Source organism: Paramormyrops kingsleyae, chromosome 3 (genome assembly GCF_048594095.1).
Source record: "Paramormyrops kingsleyae isolate MSU_618 chromosome 3, PKINGS_0.4, whole genome shotgun sequence".
In the NCBI taxonomy this organism is placed as follows: Eukaryota; Metazoa; Chordata; class Actinopteri; order Osteoglossiformes; family Mormyridae; genus Paramormyrops; species Paramormyrops kingsleyae.
Genome location: NC_132799.1, coordinates 3,341,856 through 3,360,673, shown reverse-complemented (window position 1 = coordinate 3,360,673; position 18,818 = coordinate 3,341,856). Strand labels below are relative to the sequence as shown.

The 18,818-nt window shown below is 53.2% G+C and overlaps 1 protein-coding gene across 4 annotated transcripts in view; it reads right to left on the bottom strand.

The window, feature by feature from the left end:
* Positions 1–18,818, bottom strand: part of LOC111852352 (spectrin beta chain, non-erythrocytic 1) — a 73,050-nt gene that overhangs the window by 26,838 nt on the left and 27,394 nt on the right. For 2 of the 4 annotated variants that reach the window (XM_072709396.1, XM_072709397.1), the window contains exon 3: positions 2,754–2,905. In XM_072709396.1, the coding sequence (XP_072565497.1) occupies positions 2,754–2,905 (152 nt within the window). Of the gene's footprint in view, positions 1–2,753; positions 2,906–12,724; positions 13,289–14,896; positions 14,956–18,818 lie in introns of those variants that run through there. The other 2 variants (XM_072709399.1, XM_072709398.1) reach the window with 2 other exon arrangements.

Sequence of the window (18,818 nt, the reverse complement as noted above, 5' to 3'; positions counted from 1 at the left end):
GTCTTGTCAAGATCTCCGGTCGGAGGTACAGGCATGACAGTGGGGTTCGGGCATGAGGTCCGGTGGCTGGGGGGGGGTTTGGGCATGAGGCCCGGTGGCTGGGGGGGGGTTGGCACACTTTGAAGTATCTCAAGCCCATGGTGAGGGAGGTCTGGACTGAAGCTCGGCCCTGGCCAGGGTCAAGGAGTCCAAACATCCAAGGAGGTCCTTGTTGAGACAGCTGGGGCATCTCGTGGGGAGCCCAGGAGAGCATGAGGTCCACCCGGAGGACAGCGAAGCAAACCCATCTGCCTCCCATCCAGGACGTCCCGTAAACAACTCCAGGTGAGGACGCCCGCCTGGCCCCGGCCCCCCGCTCCCCACCCCCGCTCTCAGCCGGACAAAGGAGGCTCCTGGACAGCAGAGACCCACATACTTGAGCATATTAAGCGGGTCAAGAGTTGATGGCTCACAGGGGATTCGCTTGTTTTTGCTTTCTGTCTTTGGTCTGGAGGTTTAGGGACGGGATGGTCAACTCTGCCTTACAGCCCCCCACCCCTCCGCACTCATTCACTCAGCAGCTCAAGCCAGCAATGCATGCTGGGGGAATTCCCTCTCTCTCTTTCCCTCACTTCCTCCTCACAGCCCACAAAGGAGCCTCTTCATACAGGGCTTGTTGTCTTTGTTATTTTCGAAGGAGCCGCTATTGAAAAGCCATGAAGGGGACGCTGTGCGTTTCGGCGTTTTCCCCCGCAGATGGGGGCAGGGGGGCGGCTGACGGGGTGAGACCCCAGCAGGGGCGCTAATCTGCCTTAATTGTGGTTTCAGTCCAGATCTGTCTACACGCATTTCATAAAGCCAGTGGGGGGGGGGGGGGCGGGGGTGAGTAGATTTGGAAAATGTTTATTGAGTCCAACAAAGTCTTAAGAGGAAATGCACTAACCCACTTTGGCAGAGCGGTCCTGAAGTATGTGACTGCACTCATAGCTGCTGCAGCGGCTCAGCCACAGACGGACTGCGATTGCCAAGAGTTCAAGTCTCCTCAAGCACATTTACTCAGCGCTGCCTCATTTCCTCGAATCAGAAGCGTGAAAGTCACTATGGCCTGCCTGAGTTATTTACACCGCTCTGATCAAGCCGGGGCACATTTACAAGCGGAATTCAGACCCCTCCGGCATACCGTTTGGAACCATCCACCGTGCACAGAAGCACGTCTACGGTACATGCCTTGCCGTTTCGCCGATGCAGGACAGCGGTCCATTTAGGCCAGAACAAAGTGGCCACAGATTCGGCAATCTCACCACTATGTGACATCTCACAGCCAGTGACGGCCGGCCGGCAGACTTCAGATTTGCCAGGGATGCTTCTGTAAATTAATTGTTAGTTTGCTGCGAGTCTGGACTGTGGCACTCGAGAGAAAGCATTCTTGGCATAGTCCATGAACTAAAAGCAAATTAACAAACTTCCTGTCCCAGAGACCTACTCATTCAGCAGTCACCCTTGTGTTGGGCAGTAAAGGTCACTCTGACTCACCAGAAAGTTGAAGAAAGTCATTTAAAAGTCGTTCAGACTACAGTCTTACACAGCACTGTTCTGCTAGCGCGAGCCAAGCCTTTGGTGGAAACGCAGGCCGGCACCGTCAGCATTTTAGGGGCGGGGGTGGAGATAGCTTTCGCAATTTGCTCTCGTTTGGTATGTCTTTAGTTGCATCCTGTCACGGCGATGGCTCTCTCGCTAAACAAATAAGCAAGATCGCTTTACACGTTCTCATCCCAGTAATGTCCTGTCCATGTCCAGAAAGCACCAGGGGCCCGCAAACTGGAAGCGGAACCGAATGCTCCTTCACTGATGGTGTAACCCAAGAGCACCCGGAGGTGAGCCGGATGGTGGCTTCATCATGCATGATGCAACACATTTCAAATTGAGAGGGAGCCTGAAACGTGTGTGTGTGTGTGTGTGTGTGTGTGAGTGAGTGTGTGTGTGTGTGTATGCAAAGTTTCCACAGGGCTCCAGTAACTCGATCCCTCAGCACCACCCCTGGTTCCCCTTGGAAGGCAGTTAATAAGCTGCCAGTGTACTGAACCGCAAGTTCAGTTAAACATTGACCAACAGAGAGACCTAGACCGGCCGGCACGTCTTTGCAGAGGTCGAAGGGATATATATAAAAAAAAAAAAAACGTGCAGAGTCACCTCCTTCCCCAACTACACGGGGCGGTTGTTTCAAAAGCTATCAGGACTGGAAAACACCAGCTGCTTCATGGGGTATTCACATTCCCAGCACCCACACTGGCAACTCAGTGCTAGTTTTTTTTTCTTCAAGTTATTTTGCTAGTTCAGTGAGCCATCTCAGAATGCTGGGGGGGTGGGCAGCAGTGGTTCAAACAATGAGCACCTTGCAGACAGTCACCCAGCATGCCCAGAGTCCCCAGTGCAAAGTGCACTCTGCGTTGATACTTGTCAACAAGGTCTCGGTCTTACACCAGCCAAGGGCGTGTGTGCAACTATGTATCAAGGCCATTACTGTCAAGAGGAGCTCAAAATAGCTGCCGATGCTTATCCACCTGAAGGAAACAACATGACACCATTGCAAGAGGCTCCCAGGTATTTACTAGGCACTAGAGCACCAGGGACCAGTGTGTGTCTGCATTTTGGGAAGACAGTGTTAAACACCCCTCATGTTTAAGACTGCAAAGAGGTCCAGATCTAGAGGACGGGATAATTCCACTGAGGTGAAGGGCGTGGGTATTGGCTGCTCCAGCGCCTCCCATACTCACCAGCCTCTCCCCGGACAGGACTTCCAGCAGCTTGATGAGCATGCGACCGTCACGGAGGTCCATGTAGAGGTCCGTGATGCGGCAGGACACACGAGCCAGGTGCGAGTTCACCCATTTTGTGAAGGTCTTCTTCTGCACGGCCTCTCGCTCATCTGTAGGGGGAGCCGAGGGTTAGAATAACGATAAGTTTCACTTCTCGAACGGAGGGGCGACTCCCTTCCTGTTCACTTCCATCGCGCTTGTATTATGGCTGCACAGCTGTGGGGCGACCCAAGTGGAACACGGGGGAGAGGTTCAACGGAACAGCAAACTTCAAAGCAACTGGGTGGGACACAGAGCCTACCTGCCTTTAAACAAAACTCTGACTAGGCGTTTTCTAACTTTATCAACATCCTAAATTATCTAATTGAGTTTTTTTCCCCTCATTCACCTATAACCCCCACATGAGAGTGGAAAGAGTTTACCCTTCATAAAAAAATCCTGATTACCTCACAGAGGTTGAGCAGAAAGACTGATAAACAGCAAAAAGTTACAAAGGAAGGGAGGATGCAATGGAAGCCCATGAGATTATTGTGCCGTATTACGCACTGCCAGTAATGAAGCAGCCAGGGAGAGTTGGGTACAGTCAGACATGGACAGACAGCAGGAGGCCCAGGCTGAACCACTGAGGCTTTCAAAGCCAAATGAGGTCCATTTGATTCTTTGACCCTTGACACTGGGACAGCGGAAGGCCATCAGACACTTCTGCTAGACATGATCTCCAAACAATGAGAGTAATTGGACGGAGCACCAAGACTGGAATTAAGTATCTGGAGTCAGAACAATAGATAAACAGGGGATACCTGGTCACAGTCTACTGTAGTGTTTATGTCCCAGAAGTCCCAGTGATTCGGCGCCAAGGCCACCTGCCTGCCCTCAGGTCCTCACATGACATTCCAGGGAGCCCCAGAGTTGATGTGGCCCCATGAGGACTCATAATGCATCAGACAAAGAGGCTAGTGTCCCCCCCCCCCCCCCACAGAGCCCCAACCTCACTAAACTTCTGGAGGGCTTCAGAAGCATCTGGTGTTATCGTCAGACAAACGCGTCAAACTGTTCCTATCCAGAGTTGCCTTATGGGGGGGGGGGGAGGGGGCACTGTGTCTGAACCCAAAACAAGCCCTACACATGGGAACATGACAACACCGAAGCGGACATGGGAATGGCAACGAGACACGGACTTCCGGGATGGGAAGCATGTGATTGCCGGGAAGACACTGCTATCTGCTAACCCCTACCCTCATGCAGGCCGCATTCTTAGCCCTTCATCACCAACATAAAAAATACCCTTAATCCTCAAGGAGGACCCACACATATCCATTAGTTTTTGTTGGGTCAACAGAAGCAGGACGAGGAATAAAATACCTTGTGTGACATGGGGCTCGGCGTTTCATAAAATGGAAGTTATTTTCCCAGCAGAAATACACTCTCCCATATCACAGCATCTGCTTGGGCCGTGAGAAGCCGCAGAAGGTGACATGGACAAATACGCTAAATCACGCCCCCAACATGGACGCTGTCGCTCTCACAATAAGGCGAGTCGATATCGGACGCAGAGCTATTCATAGATAGTGGCATCAGGGATGCGGGCGGAGCCCAAAGCATCGTCCCACGGTTGTAAATGCCGTTTCCTCGGCAGATGCCGAAGCCAGGAAGACTGTGGAATGTGTCGGAGGAGGACACAGGAAAAAGCAGGTCAGGGTCGGGGTGGGGTGGGGGAAAAGGGGAGAGAGAGCGCTGCCCTGCACACAGACCCCAACACGACAAGAAACTCCCAACCCACCGTCAACCTATAGTCACCAATAAAAAGAATACATTACACTGACACAGCACAGATCAGATCTGGTGGCTTTTAATGAGCGGGAGGCCCACTGAAACCAGCCCAGGGTTCACACACACCAAAACCTGCCCAGAGTTTATGCAGACTGAAACCTGCCCAGAGTTTATGCAGACTGAAACCTGCCCAGAGTTTATGCAGACTGAAACCTGCCCAGAGTTTACACGATAGGCCTGGTGAGTGCGGCAAGTCTTTTGGGCAGACTGTAGGAGCTGCCCATGGCGCCCAATGGGTGGGAGCGCAACTGGCACCACAGGAGTACGATACTGACACCCCAGAGACTAGACATAGACCTAGACCTGATGTTACCTTGTTATTGTGGGCCAATATTTCACTTATCTCCCACGGCAAAATTATCCACCGTATTTTCACTTTTGCTGAGCACCGCATTGCCCTGGCTGAGGGTACAACCCTGAAAACGTGAGCATATTGGCCGTTATGTCACATGAGTGATGCCCCCTCCCCCCATTATGAAATCTACAAGATGGGGACTTTCCAGCAGATGAAAGAGTCCTCAGCAAGCCTGAGACCAAGACAGACTGAAACAGGGGCAGCGTGGGCGACCCTGAGGTTTAACCGCGGGCTTTCCGTGTCACCGTGAGGCCCGCGGGTCCTTATCTGTCACTCTGGAAACATAGGTGGGAGCATGGGGGGGGGGGGGGGCACAGGATGGCTGTAAAAGCCAGCCAGCCAGCCTGCAGAGTGTAGGAATGAGGGCGACCAGTGGCAGTGTGTCGTGACCGTGACCCGTCAGTGTCTCCTGGGCTGCAGGAGATCCCACAGGGGACAACACAGTGCCGCAAGATTCACCAGGGTCTCAGGGTGAAACCAGGGTAAAACGTGAGTGTGAGTGTGTGTGTGTGTGTGTGTGAGTGAGTGAGTGAGTGAGAGAGGGAGGGAGGGAGGGGGAGGGAGCTTACAAATGGGTTTTTATTTAAACTTACATATGTTTAGCAAACCACCAAACAAACATCTCAGCACTGAACCGTGGGGCTCATCCATAAAGTGGCTGGGCCCCCCAGCCCTGGTTCACACCCCTTTCCCAGCGCATGAGGGGTTCATCCGTGTTACTCTGGCTCTAGCCCTTTATAACGCTCATCTTGCTCATGGCTTTAGCACAATGTAGCGCATATATCTGAAATCCAACACTTTAAAACAGGTTATTTAGTGAAATGAAGCACTGGGAACAGGTACTACAGGCTCTTAGTGGATCCCACAGGGCCCCTGGTGTGTGGGGGCGTGACTGCAGCCGTGGCTCATCTGGCACTGGCAACTAGGAGGGATTGGGCACCGCTGACCCTGTGCCCCCTCTGCCACTCCTCCCGCCCCACCCTGGGCTACCAAGCAGGGGGCATCTACAGACTGGGCACCAGCGTGCCAGCATTATGGTCAGCTGTGGTCTGTTAAAGGAGGCTTTGAGACCAGTGGGGCAGATGAAGGCACATCTGTGTGCGCGTGTGTGTGTGCGCGTGTGTGTGTGTGTGTGTATGTATACAGGCACTCTCACCTGCACACACTTTCCTCGAAATCCATTAAGCTGTCACCCTAACATACCAGGCCCTCCAGGAAACCACCAGTCCACCACAGCCTGCTTCTGCGGCTGGCATTCAGAGAAGCAACTCCGGGGGGGGGGGGGGGACACCTCCCGCTCCCTGCTTCGGCACCAAAGGGCCTGCAGTAAATCACCATGGCAACAGGCCCCCACTGATCACGGAGCATCACCCCAGCACCCAAACTCCCCAGACCCCTTTAAACACAAATCCTGTGCATTATCTCACTTACAAGGCCCCTCCAAAACACGCGACCACAGCACACAAATGAGGCAGAGCAACATAAAGGTTCCTCCTATACAGAGACCTGATTGGATAAGGTGCTGGAAACAGACGCTGGCGGCTCTGCTCTCGGTCGTACAGCAACGGGGTGATGGTCAGCGCAGTGGAATTCAAAAGACTTCCCGGACGTTCGGAGGTGGAGGGCAAGGTGACGGACCCCCGTCTCAGCTCAATCTGAGAGGCGAGGCGATTATGATCATTGAGAAATTCTGTTTTTTTTTCTAGAATTTACTTTCAGACTTAAAATAAAAATCGGGGAGGCATTTGCAGCCACGTAAGCTTCGCGTGAGTTTCGCTCGCTCGCGTGCGCTCCTCAAGACAGCTGCGGACAACTGATTTATTTTTCTTGTGCATTTCCTTGCGCTGAATGTGCTGAGCAAATGCATTGTGTGTTCAGGAATTTGGCAGGGCAGGGCCAATCCGTCACTCTCAGGATGTCCGCCCCCAAAACAACGGAGCCAAACAATAGCAGGGGGGGGGGGGGGGGGCTTGGTTATCTTACGGAGGAGCTTCCACGTAGGTCCTCCGCTTCCTGGTCAAGTCTTTCAGGAAATATACCGCAATGAAACAAACTAAGAGAGTGGTCCTTCAAGTGGCCAGTTTCCACGTCGGATTATCACTGTCTGTCTATCCGGGGGGAAGAGAGATCGGAGGAAACGGCGGACATGTTGAAGCTGATCTGAAAGGCCCCTATTCAGCCTCCTCTCAGATGAAGCTGCAAGGGTTTTAACTTACCCTATGGGGGAGGGAGGAGGGAAAAAAAACAGGCAATGCAACTGGATAATACCTGGAAACATCAGGCCTTTTGCCTTTCAACAAGGGCCCAAATTATTCTCCATTAAGGCACAATGAAGCAGCAGTGCTCTCCGGCCCTGAATGCAGCCAAACAGCGTGAGCTGCGTGTGGGAATGCGATACGGCGACCGAGCCTAAGCAGACAGGAATGGCAGCAGGGCAGCCAGAGCTGGGAGAGAGCCACGACGAGCCGGGCTCATGGCGTCCGCTCTACAGAAATGCCAGAGGAGGACGAGGTCCAAGACGTTCTGCCCTGCTGCTCATGAGATGCAAGGCCCCCAGCGCAAGTCAGGAAGCTTCACAAGCCGCCGCTGACTCAGCAGCAGATCGAAACTGCATGGGAAGCAATGTGGATGGTACAGGCAGGACAGGCCGGGAAGAGGGTCCCAGGTCGGGGATGAGGAAAACCAGACTTCGGAATTTACCTTTGAGTTACGCTGGCGCAATGTACCTTGTGCACGATGCTAACGGCCCGACAGAAGGCAGTATATAGCATTCTTTACGGCTAACCGGGAAGCTTGCCCGCACAGGGCAAACACAGTGCCGGCCCGCCCCAAGCTGCCCACAGCTGCCAGCGGTTGGCGTCGCTGTTTGCAGGGTCTGGAGCAGACGCCCGTGGTCCTCCTGAGGATGCTTGTGTGATGCATGTCGTTCCTGTGAGCCGGATGTAAAACCTTCAGAAGAACCCAGGCCCACAAACATCCTGAATCCCAAGAGCACAGAGGTCTGGAAACAAAACAGCCTTTTAAGATGTGAAGCCCCCTCATTTGAAGCCCGGCATCTAAACATGCTGCATAAGCTTCAGAGACCAGACTAAACAGACAAGTTTGAGAGAGGTGAACAAAAACGCAGCGAGACAGACAGCAGAAACTGAAAGTGCTTTTCTGAGGAGAAGGCCCAGGATCTGAGGCCCAGGATCTGAGGCCCAGGATCTGAGCCCCGGCAGTGCAGTGCGTCGTATTCAGAGTCACGGAGGCTCCTCACATCACACATCTGCATTTAATAAAAACCGGCAAGGGGGTGTGGGGGGTGGAGGTGCTTCTGAAACTGCCTGCTGTTTCCTCCATACTGACCCCGGCGGGGGGGCGGGCCGCACACAGATGTTATCCTTGCAGCCACACCCACCCCGCACCTCAAAGCTGCCTTTGCTCCCCCCCTCCCCCCAGTCACGATCCACATCCCCAAGCCGGCAACATGGTCTGGTAGTGACCCCAGTCTAAACACCTTAAAACATGTTTGTTTAATAGGCCTTGCAGTAAACCTGATGCTCATGGCCCAAAGAGGGTGTTTTCTGGGGGGGGGGGGGGGCGGCTCCACATTTCATGAAGACACCACCCTCCCCCCTATCCACTAGGGCTGCCATGTTTATGTGCCAAAACAAACACGCGGTATTTCCAGCAGACCATGCTACACGCCTTTGTGGCAATGGCCACGGGATCCGCCACAACCCCGCGAGTGCGGGGGCCGTAAAAGTCGCGACGGGGGCCCATAAATCCACAGGGTCCAGGGCCGATCGGGGCCCCCAACTCACATCCACCTGCAGGTGCTTCACCACATGACATGCGCTTCAGGAACTGGACACCTTGCTTCCCCCCCCAATCTCCCCGGCCTCACTTGCTGCATATTTAAAGTCTCCAAATTGTTACTCCTGCATTTCTGAGGACAGCAAGTCCAAGTGGCCAGATCCTCCACGGCCAGGTCAGCCTCCCCCCCCCCCCGAACCCCTCACTTCTGCGCCCAAAGCGTCACATTTTCAGTCCAGGCATGGATTCGCAGCCAAATTCCTACCCACTTCCAGATCAACTTCACCCCCCCCAGTCCCGGGAAGCCCGCTGCTGGGCGCATCCGCTCAGAGAAAGCGCTGGAAGTCACCCCACACCCCCACATCAAGTATCCGAGAAGGGGGCGATGCGTGCGGTGCCCGTCCCCCGGCCATGCCGACGCTCTCTCACGCTCCCACACAAGAGCCCGTTCATCCCAAGTGATCAATCACTATCCCCCCGCATTGCCGATTGTGAAGGCCCATTCACTGCAGCCCCCCCATGTTACATAACGCGGCAGAATAGCCCATGCGAACTCGCCAGGGGGACTCAGCCCGTCCGGCGGTTGCAGAGAACACGCTGGGCTTCGACAAACACTAATCCCTGCTTTAGAAAAAAATTTAAATGGCCAGCACCCCCCCCCCTGGCCCCTCGGTGTCAGTTAGCTGAAAAGCTGCTTTACTGTCCGGTACCCCCCCCCCCCCCAGCCCAATGGCCGACTACCGTCGGTTCCAGCTGGAGGGGGATAGAGGGTCTTTGAGACGGCACGGTGGTAGCCTGGCCCAATCTCTGCTCGTCTCCTGGACAGTGATAGAACCCCCCCCCCCCCCCAATAGAGTAGCTGGCTCTGACAGGAGCAGCGAAGGGGCCCTGGAGGCCTGACAGGACACAGTCAAAACGAAAGAGCGCCTTCGTCAAAAGGCATTTGTCTACCAACGGCACGAGGGAGTGATTTAACTGCTAACCCCCCCCAGGTACTGTATGGGATGCTGCAGTGACACAATACATTTCACAATAACCATAACTTACAAAATATCTACATCGTAGCACCAAGGGCAGAGAGGAAGAGCCACCAACGGACAGAACTCACACAAACACACCCATAGACACACACACACACACACACACACACACACCGCAGATACAGTGATAACAGGACACGGTGCTGATGTAACAGAACTCAGGAATGTGAAAATACATCCAATTGCCCCGCGGTGACTAATGCTCCTTGGCCGTTTCCCAGGAGACAAAGTTTAAGACTGGGAGGGGGAGGGGGGGGTTAGTTTAGGTGCACGCGACGGGAGCGCTGGCGAGATGAAGGTGCTCACACGGGGATTCGACATTTTCCACAAGGGCTCATCGAACGGCTGCGGCGCCTTTCACCAGCATGGGAACGCCGGCCGGCTCTGCCGCTCCGCAGAACGTTCCGGAGAGGATAGCGGGGCTGCCTCCCGACCTCGGCCTGCCACCCCGGCATCTGAAAATGCACACGCCTATTAGAGTAGAGGCTGTGTATCTGCTGTTTACAGACTGCTGTATGTAAAGCACCGGGGGAGGTGACCAGCAGACTGCTGGTTTGGGTCCTACAAGTCTTAACTGGTGCCGGTCAGCCCATTAGGCGGCACAGCCTAGGCGGGGGTGAAGCGGACCCAAAGCTCCATGTGGGCTGGTACTGATCTTAAGCAGAGACTTCATCTGAACTGTTTTAAAAAAAACACAGCCAGCTGCGGAAATGGGTGAATAAAAAAAAGTTGCTATTTGCTTAGAATAAAAATAGCACTTAAAGTTAAATGAGAAATAACAGGCCGGAATAAAGTTTATGAGCAGAGATGTGGTGCGGAATCATGAAATAACTTTTCCTCGAGTGCTTCCTGTCCGACGAGCGTCTGTGCGTCAGCGCAGCAGACAGGGTGGCAGGACCCCCCCTCCCCGCCGGGGGCCCGCAGGAGGACATGGCCGCCGCGCGTCTCGCTTCAGGACACAAAGCCTTTGATTATTCATTAACCAGCCGGTGGCATTAATCATTTACCGGCCGGCCGAGGACGGGCTGAAGACCGCACACGCTCTGGGCCGCCCCGTCCTCCTCACCCTCTGACGAGCTCCCCCTTCGCTGGGACACCCCTCCGGTGCGGCTCGAGACGCTGACGCCTGACCCAAACACCTCACCGAGCTCCCGCTTAGGACAATTTTTGAGAAAGCCAGCGGCGCATGACAAGGAGCTCAGGTACAGACGACACGAGGGGGAACGTCACAGCGGAGGGGAGTGCAGAAGGTGTGGCTGATCTGGCGTGTGGGAAGTCCCACCCCCTTCCCAGGCAGGTGGCTCTTTGCTCCCTAACCTCTCACTGAGACTTATCCCACAGAGACACGTAGAAAGGGCTGCACAGAGCCTCCATGACCGCTGTCCGTTTGGCACCTTCGGACCCTGCAGCATCCACGCCAGGACCCTAAGCCGCACCAGGGGGATTAATAAGTGGGCGGGGCTCAGGGAGGGCCACTCCGACCTGGCACAAGCAGCGTAAATTTGACGTGTCCCCGTGAGGTCGGCTGGGGGGTGGGTAGCCCTTTAATGGTGGAGATCAGGGCCCCTCCTGTCAGTCTGGTGCTAACGAAGTAGCAGCCATCTGGGAAATAAAGCGGGTAAATGGAGCAGCACCCCCACCCCCGAGGTCGTGTCACCATAGCACACAGCGTATTATCAATCGACGTCCAGCTTAAAGGGGAGTATAAAACTCAGACTTTTCCGGGATACGACTGCTGGCCACAGGAGAGACGCCACACCGAGGCGCCGTGACTCATGGCCGAGGACGGCGCCCCGCACCACTTCCTGTAATTCCCCAAAGTCCATCTGTCATGCCACCCATGGCGATCCCCCAGACTGGCTTTCATTAGCGGAGCTGCTCTGCACTCGCCCACCCCCACGCCCCCTTCCCACCCCCACGCCCCCCTTCCCTGACAGGGTCGTTGCTTTGAGCTCCTGGACGATCCAGTGTGCACTGAAGCGACTGACGCTCTGTTCGACAGAGGATCAAAAATAAACAGTTACTGGAGATGGGGGTGGGGGCACCCTCGCGCATCATTTAGAGAGAAAATGAGAAGCCCATCCTCCACCCCGGGGCTCCGGAGAAGCCTGGTCTTGGCAGAAGGGGCCTCGCCCAGTCAGATGCTGACCCTTCTGTTTGCAGTTCACGTGCCAAACTTCAGTCCGCAGGCCTGCGGGGCATGGAGGTCTCCACACGGGCGTGAGGGGCACCCCCAAAGCAAACGCGGCGGCCCCCTCCCAGGCAGGAAACAAACAGCCCTCCCATCCCCTCTTCCACCATTGTTGCAGACAGACAACCTATACAGGCTCATATGCATCACTTGGTCAGAAGAGGGGAGGGATCTTCTGGGGGGGGGGGGGCTGCTGACTACCAACAGTAGCAAGGATCCACAGAAAAATGCACCGGTTTTCAAAACACATGTACCCCCCCCCCCCGCCAAACCACCTCAATTTGACACAGAAACCACCTCCACTTACATCACCCTTGCCAGGTACAAATTATAACCCTTAACCCCCCACATTTTTTAACTGGGTGGGAGACTTTCGATTCTATCACCAAGATTTCGACAGAAAATCTATAAAACCAACAGAATGGAGAAAAAAGAACAAACAAATCAGGATTTTGCTGAAAGTGTAACAACGCCTGTGTGAGGCAAAAAGTCCCAGGGGGTTCCTAAGGCAGGACCGCCGTGTGACCGTAACATGTTTCTCCCTCCCGCACCCCCACACAAAGCATCTCTTAAGGACTGAGGGTCAGTGTCGATTTTTAAGAAATGTTTAAACTGCGATTTACGTGAAAACCCCGGAGAGCTCCCTCGGGCGCTGGTTGGTGGCAGGCTCGCGCCAAGGCGCCCTGCCGTGTAAACAAAGCCCGTGCGCTCTCACCTTGCAGCTGCTTGAAGCGGCCCTCCAGCTGGTTGTAGTTGAAAGCCGCCTGGGCAGAGTAGCCCAGGACGGGGCTGGGTCCCGGCCCAGGAGACAGGGGCCCCGACACGCTGGCCGCGCGCTGCAGCTCCATGGTTCGGTGCCGAGCGACTCACGCGGAGAGAGGGCACACGCCCCCCAAACGAGGTGGGAGATACGGAGATAAAAATGCAGAGTGGGGAAGTGGAAGTGGAGCAGGGAGTCCAGAGCGAGGGTCCCCAGAAGAGAGAGCCGACTCTGGGGGAGGCTCCGGTCCACCTTGGGGTCTCCAGCAGCAGCACTGCTAAGCTCAGCTCCAGCAGAGCAGCATGGCTTCTGTCCCGATTCCACTGCCTTCCCCGCACCCCATTCAAAACAGCCGCCCCCCTCCACACCTCCTTCCACTCCTCCTTCCACTCCTCCTCCTCCTCCAGACCCCAGGAGAAGCGCAGCAGGCACACGGTCAGGGAGACGTCTGCCGGGTCGCGCAAAAACCCAGCGCCAGCGAACTCCGTACGGGGGTGGGGGGGGAAGTGGCAGGTCTGTAATCCAGTGTTCAGTGAAAGGCTCCTCGCATTCTACACACCTTTCACACACCGCGGGGAGGGGGGGCGGGGCCCATGGCCGCTAATTCAATAAGGGGCCAGTCAGCAGCCGTGATGATGTCACCGCCCCATTTCCATAAGGAGACATGGGAGGGGCAGAAGTGGTGGTGGTGGGGGGGGGGGGGTTTGAGGCTGAACCAAGGCAGGGGAAAGGGGGTGGGGCAGCATGGGTCACCAGGATGTTGCTCATTTTCGAGACGTTTTCGTTATTATGAAAACAACCATTCTTCTAGTTTGACTCATGGCCGTCCTGGGGGTGGGAGCAAGACCGCGACCAATTTCCCGCCACAGGGCCAGCAGGGTGAAAAGGGCAGTTCCTACCCTTTAAGAGCGCAGCAGCTAACTGGGACTCCAACAAAGCCGGTGAGATTACAGCCTCGTACAGGCAGCGGCGTGGAGCTGCATGGCTTTGGATTATCCCCCCCCCCCCCACACACACACACACACCATCCATCCCCCGCCCACAGCTCTCACTCCTCTAAATAGAGCAACTCCTCTTAAAGGGACGGTGCCCATTTTCTTCCTTTTTAAAAAAGGCAAAAACCCTTTGGCCCATCCTGCAGAGCTGAGGTCCTAAAAGAGGCCGGCTGAACCAAAGGCTTCATCCAGCGCTCAAGACTGTGGAACAGCTTGCAAAAAAATAAAAAAATAAATCAATTAATTCAATTTCTTCTATCCAGCCCAGAGCAAGGATATCAGAAGGAACTCTTCAAATATTCATGAACAACATATTAAGTCTAAAAAAAAAACCACCAGACAAAACAAACGGGCGGCCCAACTGCCGCTCTGTCCCAAAGGGCACCGCGGGGCCGCCATCAGTATTCCCACAGAGCACTGAACCCCTGCACACGCTCTATCAGCATAGTGCTGGTTGCCCTGGCAACAGGGCCCACAAACCCCACTGCGCGCCTCTGACCATGAAGGTCAGCGCACTTATATCCAAAAACGACGTCCCACGCCCTCCGGAGGAGGGAGTGCAGACTGCGGGATAACGACACCTGGGCAGGAGCACCCAGCTTCCTGTGTGGGGGGGTTAAAAAGGGCACGTTTAAGATGGCTGGCCGCTCTCCACTGCCGTGCCCTGCAGGGCATCCTCTGCAGCAAAACACGCGTGATGATTCCCCAGCATCGCAACATAATTACATGGCCCAGAAAAAGCGGTTCCAGGTTTGAAGGAAGGAATCATCCCATCGATGTTTTGGAAGCACTTATGGGCAAGTGAGGAGCAAAGAAGAAGAAGAGGTGGTTTCGGGCTACGGCAAAGCTTCTAATTGCCATAGGAGTCAGACAGGAACCGCCAAGCCAAAGGCCTCAGCCTACCACGCATGCCCTGACTGGCCGTTTGATGATAGACGCACTTCCACCAGTCCGGAGACCCACTGCACTACAGACGCAGAGTCTAGAAGCATTCACAGCACTTCAGTGAAAAAGGTGCACCTCAAATCGCATGCCTGTGCAAACGAGAAAACGCTAACCCGACAAAGCCCTGTGTCGCGCTGACGAGGCGGGTGCCACAACTCTGAGATAACAGCCCTAAATCTCACAAGACCTGCAAAAAGAATGCAGGAGCGACACAAGGAGCCAACAGCCTTGTTGTGTAAGAGATGGCTAACACCCCATTAGCTTGCTGAAGGGAGAATTTCCATTCAGTCAGACTACTGAACACCACCATCTAGAATGTCATGACATGCTTTCGTATTCTGCTGCAATCCCAGATCAAATACTTTACAGACAGATGTTAAGAAGTCTACAGCTTCTATAAATCACTTTTTTCCCCTGAGTTGCATTCATCAGACTCCCGGTTTGACCCGAACGAAAACCAAATAACTAATAGGAAGCCAGCAAACGACCGCACGCTGCAGTGCGACCAAACGCGGGTTTCAAAGTCCCAATTCCCAGTGCCGCCATCCAGTCCCTCTCTGACTTCCACCAAAAACAATCGTACGGTGAAATTGCAAATTTTTCCTCATATTTTGACATTCAGCAGTGTGACGATTCCCCACCCCCAGGGTCACACTGCTGATCACAAGGCTCATGCACCAGAGGGCATCTCCCTCATTATCCCCCCCCTCTGCAGAGCTTAACGGACAGAGCAGCTGAATCATCTTGCTGTCTTCACTACTCAAGCTATGTAACCGATGTGTCTTCCAGGACTGACCATCACAATTCCCGTTGTTCCCACAATTTCAGTGGACTAAAATATCCCAAACAACATTTAATTTTCTGCCCTTGTACCAAGTTACAAAAACAAAGGGATTTATTCCACAGCGAAAACCATAGCAATTTTACTCTATGTGGCTATTGTACAACCTCAATAGAGCATTTACTGTATCAAAACACTGACACAAGCCAAAACGTTGCTTGAGAGCGGTTGGAATGCAAATCTTTTTTTGCTTCAAAACATTTCTCTCCCTGGTTGACTGGATTTAACATTTCTTCCAGCAACTGGCTGAATCATCTGACATTAACAAGGTGTTGTGTTGAGGTATCAGCTTTGGAGAATCTCTCGGCCTTGAGTAGAAGGCTTCAAGGATATAACTGTTCTGCAACCAAACTCTCTCCAATCACTTGTCAGGCAGTATTGTGCAGAACAGTAATGATCTCCTTGCCCAGTCATGTGACTGTTCCTTTGCTCGAGTGCCTTAAGCATCTCAGGTAATGTCACGTTTTTGGTTCAGAGAGCTGATAAGAGTTGACATGAGTGGCGGGAGGCACAGCATTGAAGGTCACCACTCAGCGGAAGGTTGCCATTTAAACTCTCAGAAGGGGATCTGTTGCTCTCTTCGGAGGAGACTGAGTTTGAGAAACTCGTCCATCTTGGGGATGGAACTGCACATGGCTCACTAAGACTCACTAAGACTCCAGAGATTAGTGTAGCAGTCTCTTTAAAACAGAACATTTTGTTCTGGTCTGTCTGCTCCTGGCCCAAGACTAAGACCCAGAAATAAATTCCAAATACCAAAAAAGCTCAGCACAAAATTCGAATTGATTCCCCTCCCCAAATAAAACTGCTGCTAAACCTATAGTAAGCTTACTGCCAGTACTGAGCCTGGGATATCGGTAACACCTCCCCCTAGGAGTCACGACCCAATGGACACTAAAGCACTGACTCAGTACTGAGCCTGGGATATCGGTAACACCTCCCCCTAGGAGTCACGACCCAATGGACACTAAAGCACTGACTCGGGCATCTACTGTAAGACTGTTAGATCAACCTAGTCAACCTGGACCGATGGTGCCCAGAACATCCAACACAGACAGTCCTGCTAACTAAATCAACTGGGAAACATCAACATTTGGGCCACCAGCAGTCTTCCTGACCACTGACTGGGGATATCATAAATTCTTATAGTTCTAATTCATAATTCTTATGGAACATGAAGACGCTTCCAAAACAAAACATAACAGACTAACTTATGAGTGTAAGGGCAATCCAAGACTAAGAAAGAAAAAAAAAAAAAGACTTAAGCTGGTCCATCAGACTTACTTCATCAATGGCAGGATATTCTGGGAATGTTCCAGAACTCGTAAAAGGAATGGAGGAAACTAGTGACAGAGATCCTTTTAGCACCCGGGCTGGTTTTAATTATTTAGGAGGTCGAGCAGCCTTGCGGAATGTGTCGATAGCTTTCTGGACCCTCAGCCCAATGCCACTTACCTCACCCAGCGTTATTTTTGAAGGCCTCCTAAGGAAGGCCAGATATAGTTTGCAAATGGGCGAGACGAAATGCGGCCTGGGATCAGCCCAGGCGAGGGCAGCCGCTGCTCCTCCACAGCACGAGTTGGTACGTCTGAGCACAGGGTTCGCCATCATAAAACACCTCCATAGAAAACGTGAAAGAAGATAATTGAAAGATTTGCCTTTCTTGGTTTAGTCTTCAAATCAGAGTGAAAGTCAATGGAAAGTCCCTATGAACAGTGAAACGGGTGGGGGGTGGGTGTCCCATGATGCAGTCATTCAGTCATACGCTTCTCCCTGTTTGTACAGAAGGAACGCACTGACATCACGGCAACAAAAACGGGGGCAGCTGATCCTTGTTCATTGTAACTGTGACTAAGAGCAATCATGTGAGTGTCGGGTCACCAGCTGGGTTGCCCTTGTGCCCTATGTGTGGTTATGGACCATGTGACAAGACGGCAGGCATACAGGTGGACAGCATGTTCAAACATGGACGAGCGCTACCTCGAAGACGTTAAACAGCCCCCCAGAAACATATGCTACTGAGGCTCGGAAAGACGACAGCGACACGTTGTAAAGTAACGGGTCCGAACCCATTCCGAATTTTTTTCATTACCCACCAGGCCAGGCGTGTAGCCAGGTACAAAATTTACGAGTTTGAAATTTGCTTCAGCCCCCCGATTGGTGAAATCTAACCAAAGGGGGATCCCCGGTTGGCAAAATCTACTGAGGGCCCCCCTGATCAGCAAAAACTACTAAGAGGAGCCTATCGGTAATTTTGCTGGACTCCCCGCGAAATTTTATTCTGGCTCCAGGCCTGGGAGAAAGTTCTCGGAGGTAAAACATGGGCATCCGCTCCTGTACCTCCTGGCGAAGACTGAAAACACGCAGCGCAGGCTCCAGGTTACGCTGACGAGACCAAAACAGAAGGGGTAACATGCAGGGAATTCACCCAGGCCTTGTATCCTTGGCAACGCTTCTCCCGGATTGTTTCACGGGAGGGGGGGGAGGCACTGGTGCAGGCAGAAATCGAACACGGCTTCATTTCAGAGGGGATGAAACGTGCAGGTCAAACAATTTGCCCTAAACGAGCCGTCTCCAGCCGCTTAGATGTGGTGTGCTCGGTCTCTCCAGCAGCGCAGACTCAGCCCTGCATATATCATTCAGTCTCTTTGGCATCTAAGTGACAAGCAAAAGCCTGAAGTGTGACATCAGCGCTAAGCCACGTCCGAATCCCCTCTGGTCCCACCTCAGCCAAGTCACGTCGCACCGGACGCTGACCAGGAAGGAAACCCAGAAAATAAACGTCACTCACTATAACATTTCCGTGGCACCAAGAGAAAAATAACCATTTCCTCTATATCCACGTCTGTATGTCCTATTTCCTTCCTGATACAAACTAAGATTTTTGAAATTTCAACTGTAAACAAATTAAGCAACATTCCATTAACTAGCTATGCAAATGTGCATTAACTAAATCCTACACAATTCTAGGCTTTTCTTCTCTAAAGCACTGACTGCTGGCCAGTATGAAGAGTGAGACTTTGCAAGACAAAAATGGTTAGAAGTGGCAGGTTTAAAACAAAGGCTCACTACTGAAGATAACTAATCCCTGTCAAAATGAGCCCCACACAGTACCGACGGGACGATAAGTGCCACTCAAAAAGACCATCAGGCGTCTCCCCAGTTACACCCCGTGTGTGATTTGTGGGGGATGAGGTGGACATTACCGCAGACATGCTGAACTCACATCTGCAAGTCAGGTGTGGACGTCCCCCTCCTGCTCCCAGCC